Source organism: Gekko japonicus, unplaced genomic scaffold (assembly GCF_001447785.1).
Source record: "Gekko japonicus isolate JY-2015 unplaced genomic scaffold, Gekko_japonicus_V1.1 scaffold2166, whole genome shotgun sequence".
Classification (NCBI taxonomy): Eukaryota; Metazoa; Chordata; class Lepidosauria; order Squamata; family Gekkonidae; genus Gekko; species Gekko japonicus.
Genome location: NW_015172612.1, coordinates 274536 through 279180, shown reverse-complemented (window position 1 = coordinate 279180; position 4645 = coordinate 274536). Strand labels below are relative to the sequence as shown.

The 4645-nt window shown below is 50.8% G+C and overlaps 1 protein-coding gene across 1 annotated transcript in view; it reads right to left on the bottom strand.

Moving 5' to 3' along the window:
- The window catches only part of ADCY1 (adenylate cyclase 1 (brain)), a gene marked incomplete at both ends in the record, with an annotated part of 244343 nt that overhangs the window by 30941 nt on the left and 208757 nt on the right, over positions 1 to 4645 (bottom strand). Inside the window, one exon of the mRNA XM_015421633.1 lies at positions 4392 to 4533. Within this exon, the coding sequence (XP_015277119.1) occupies positions 4392 to 4533 (142 nt within the window). The remainder of the gene's footprint in view (positions 1 to 4391; positions 4534 to 4645) is intronic.

Below are 4645 nucleotides of genomic sequence, written 5' to 3'. Positions count from 1 at the left end.
CTGGATCAGACCAGTGGTCCATCTCGTCCAGCATCCTGTCTCACACAGTGGCCAGCCAGTTCCTCTGGAGGGCCAACAACAAGGCAGAGAGGCCGAGGCCTTCCCCTCATAAGAAAATGAGAAGAGCTCTGCTGGATCAGACCAGTGGTCCATCTAGTACAGCCTCCTGTCTCATGCAGTGGCCAACCAGTTCCTCTGGGGGGCCAACAACAAGGCAGAGAGGCCGAGACCTTCCCCTCATAAGAAAATAAGAAGAGCCCTGCTGGATCAGAGCAGTGGTCCATCTAGTCCAGCATCCTGTTTCACACAGTGGCCAACCAGTTTTTCTGGAGGGCCAACAACAGGGCAGAGAGGCCAAGGCCTTCCCCTGATAAGAACATAAGAAGAGCCCTGCTGGATCAGACCAGTGGTCCATCTAGTCCAGCATCCTGTTTCACACAGTGGCCAACCAGTTCCTCTGGATTGCCAACACAAGCGCACAGAGGCTGAGGCCTTCCCCTGATAAGAACACAAGAATAGTCCTGCTGGATCAGACCAGTGATCCATCTGTCTAGCATTCCGTTTCACACAGTGGCCAACCACCTGCCCTGGGTGGCCAACAACCAGAGCACAGAGACCAAGACCTTCCTCTGAAGCACTGGTGTTCAGAGTTACTGCCTCTGAATGTGGAGGTTCCCTCCTAAGCAAACTTCCTCGTATGGGAAGCATGGACAGGCAACAGCAGAGGGTTGTAGGCCTTGTGGATGAGGCCTCCGTACTCAGGAGCACAGTCAGGGGTGTCTGTTACATCTTGCGTGGATGAGAATGGTACCGTCTAATTCCTTCTGATCCAGTGGAAAACCCCAGGCTTTCTTGGGAAAGTAAGGAAAATGGGGGGAACCCTAATTGGAAAACTAACAATCGCTTGCCCATCTCTACTTAGATAACTCCATAAAACCAGAAAGCAGTTTTTGAGCTGTTAGGTGTTCCTAAACAATATGACCCGAATCAAGTGGGAAAACTATGCTTGCTCCACAAAACCTCATTCAGGTACAGTTAGTCTCCCGTCTTTTCCTTGTGAGCTGCTAGAGAATCGGAACATTTGAATATTAATGTTTTAAGGGCTCCCCCCCAATGAAGAATGTTGCAAATATGGCACCAGACTCTAGCATCCATTCATCCCCCCCCCCTACAAGCATTGTTAAGGCACCAGCATCAAGAAGTTCTTCTTCATTGAGAACCAGTTTGGTGTAGTGGTTAGAAGCACAGACTCTAATCTGGGAGACCCGGGTTTGATTCCTCACTCCTCCATATGCAGCTGCTGGTGTGACCTTGGGTCAGTTACAAGTTCTCTCGGAGCTGTTCTCTCACGAGCAGTTTTTGAAAGCGCTCTCTCAGCCCCACCCACCTCACAGGGTGTCTGTTGTGGGGAAGGGAAGGGAAAGGAGATGGTAAGCCACTCTGAGTGAAGGGCAGGGTATAAATCCAATCTCCTCCTCCTCCTCCTCTTCTTCTCCTTCTTCTTTGAAAGCTTTATGGAAATTAACGGGAGTAATGCTTGCCTAGGCTTTTGCGCTGTTCCTGTTTATTTCAATCGGCTTTGTGCAGACAAGAGGCCGTAGTGCAGCAGCAGACCATCTCTTTTGCATGCAGAGCGCCCCAGGTTCTGTCCCAGGCCTCTCCAGTTAAAAGGATCAGGTAACAGACGAAGTGGAAGACCTCCACTTGAGAGCCCGGTGAGCCGCTGCCAGTCAGAGTAGACAGGACTGACCTGCGTGCACCAATGGTCTGATTCAGTGTAAGAGAGTCTCGTGGATTCTCTGCTCCGGCCAGGGATGTGCCCATAAACATTTCTCTTACGGTAAAAAAAAATATCAACAAACTCGTATTTGTAAATTTCAGCATGTAGCCATTATCTCTCTCGTCTCTCCCCGCCTGTTCTGATAACGGTGCCTATTTTTAAGAGCAGAGAACGTAAACAAGGGAGAAAAAATAGCACCGAGAATGATGTGTCGCCTCCAGCAATAAAGCGCAACGGTCTCATTAATGATTGAACCGCCATAGTCTGGGAGAAGTGACCACGTGAGCAGCAGCAGCGAGCAGGCTTAGTTATCTAGGTCAGGTTAGCGGGCTGGAGGTAAAAGTCTGCCTCGTAATGCACAACACATCAGTTCCTGCCGCTCGAAGAGCGGGTGTTCCAACGTGTCAGGGGAAGGGTTTCCCGGGCTCGCTGACCAAATTCCAGATGGCCCTGCGTCACCTGGAGAGCTGGTTGCAAGTGGGCACGGGGAAGGGTGGAGCCCCACACAGCCGGGGCTGGGACAGTGGAGACGCTGAGAGGGGTGAGGGTTAATGAACGGACGGCCCGAAACAGAGCTCTGGCAGCAGTTGCCCTGAGGATCTACAACAAGATCTCTGAGAAGGAAACTGACGCACCTCCCTCTCATGCCCCTGCTAGTAATCCAAGGTGAATCTGTTGCGGTGGAAAGCGCTGTTGAGTCGCCGCCAAGTTATAGCGACCCCGTAGGGTTGTCAAGGCAAGAGGCACTCAGAGGTGTTTTTGCCATGACCTGCCTCTGTGTAGCAACCCTGGACTTCTTTGGCGGTCTCCCACCCAAGTGCTAACCCAGGCTGACCCCGCTTAGCAGCAGGGACCTGATGAGATCCGGCTAGCCTGGGCCGTCCAGGTCACAGGAAGGGGAATCTTTTAAGTAGCATTTATTCTGGGAGTGCTTTCTAGCCGGATGGACACTGCTTTGCTTTCAGGGCTATTTATTCCTTTGGTGTAGTGGTTAAGTGCACGGACTCTAATCTGGGAGAACCGGGTTTGATTCCCCACTGCTGGATGACCTTGGGCAAGCCATAATTCTGGCACAGCTGTTCTCTCAAGGGCAGTTCTCAAAAGAGCTCTCTCAGCCCCACCCACCTCACAGGGTGTCTGTTGTGGGGAGGGGAAGGGAGTTTGTAAGCCGCTCTGAGACACCTTTGGGTAGTGAAGGGCGGGGTATAAATCCAATCTCCTCCTCCTCCTCCTCCTCCTCTTCTTCTTATTGTGCATTGTTCTTTGTAGATATTTGCCGGGCTTTGGGGAGACTGTTTTTAATATTCTTTTAATCAAAAGGCCGTTTTGTATAGAAGGGAGGAGGCAGGATACACACACACACACACGGATACCTCCCCCCCTCCTGGTCACATATGAAACTGCTGCTCCTTGCCACAGGCTGAAGCCAGCTTTATCACACATCCAGAACGACTGATGTATGGCAAGCCACAAGCAATGCTCTCTCTAAGCCGTGGAGTCTTGTGAGCAAAAATTCTACTTTGTAAGCTACTGGCATGAAAGTTGCGAGCGAGCGATTTGGCCACTGCACAAATTAGTTCGCTCTGGCGCCATCCCTTCCTGAGCTAAGGCAAAAACGTGTGAGCCGGAGGCTAAAAAAACTGTGAGCTAGCTCACACTAACTCATCTTAGAGGGAACACTGGCCACAAGTACCCCATCTTCTTGCAGGACCCCCGGAATCATCCTGGCCGGAGCCACAGCTGTGCCGTGTTTGCCATCTTGCATCTGCCTCCTTATCACTGCTGTCTGGCTGATTCTTTGGGGATGCAACGGTTGGCGCTACCAGTTTGCTCACCAAAAGGGGCAGGTTTCCCCAAAGCAGTCACCGGGCAGAGGAAAGAAACACCCGATCCCGGACATACCCAAGGGCTAGACTCCATCAGCAGATGTGTGTTCCAGTCCTGTGTTCGCCATAGTAACGCTCCCGCAAGAGTAAAAAGGTAAAGGTCTCCCTTGCTTGAAAGCCAGTCGAGTCCGACTCTAGGGTTGCGGTGCTCATCTCTGTTTCCAAGCCAAAGAGCCAGCGCTGTCCGAAGACGTTTCCATGGTCATGTGGCCGGCATGACTAAATGCCAAGGCGCACGGAACGCTGTTACCTTCCCACCGAAGTGGTACCTATTTATCTACTTGCAATTTCTTGCTTTCGAACTGCTAGGTTGGCAGGAGCTGGCACTAGAGATGGGAGCTCACTCCATCATGCGGCACACTCGGGTCTCGAACTGCTGACCTCCCGACCTTCCACAGCCTGCAGTTCAGCATCTTAACCCCTTGAGCCACTGCAGCTCCTGAAGACATATATACTGCACTCTAAGTTCTTTATTTTCCACACAGACACTGTCAGCTCACTGACTGACTCTGACTCCAACTCAAAACTCCAACTGCTTCCTCTAACTGACTTTCATAACTGATTTTTCTATAACTCACAAACTGACACTCACACAGATCCACTTCAAAAACTCCTCCCACACTCTCTCATCCTCCAAAGGTGCCACACTGGGGAACCCTGTGTTAAGTGGTCAGTCGGCAAGCTCTGATGTGCTCCCAGACAAGACAAGACAAAACAAAACATACCTTCCTCCGATGAGATGGCACAATGAAAAAGGTCTCAATGTTATGCTTCTTCAAGAAACTGTTCCTTTCATAGCCAAACCCTGGTTCTACCTCGTAGTCACCATTTAGGCACTCTAAGGTGGTCTTTGTTATATGCACTTTCCTGAGGAGGCAGGAGGAATAAACAAAAAAAACAGAAAATGATTTTAATGCCACAGTACATTTCAAGCTATGCAGCTATGGAAATAGGGTTGCCAGATACCTACCCCCCCCCC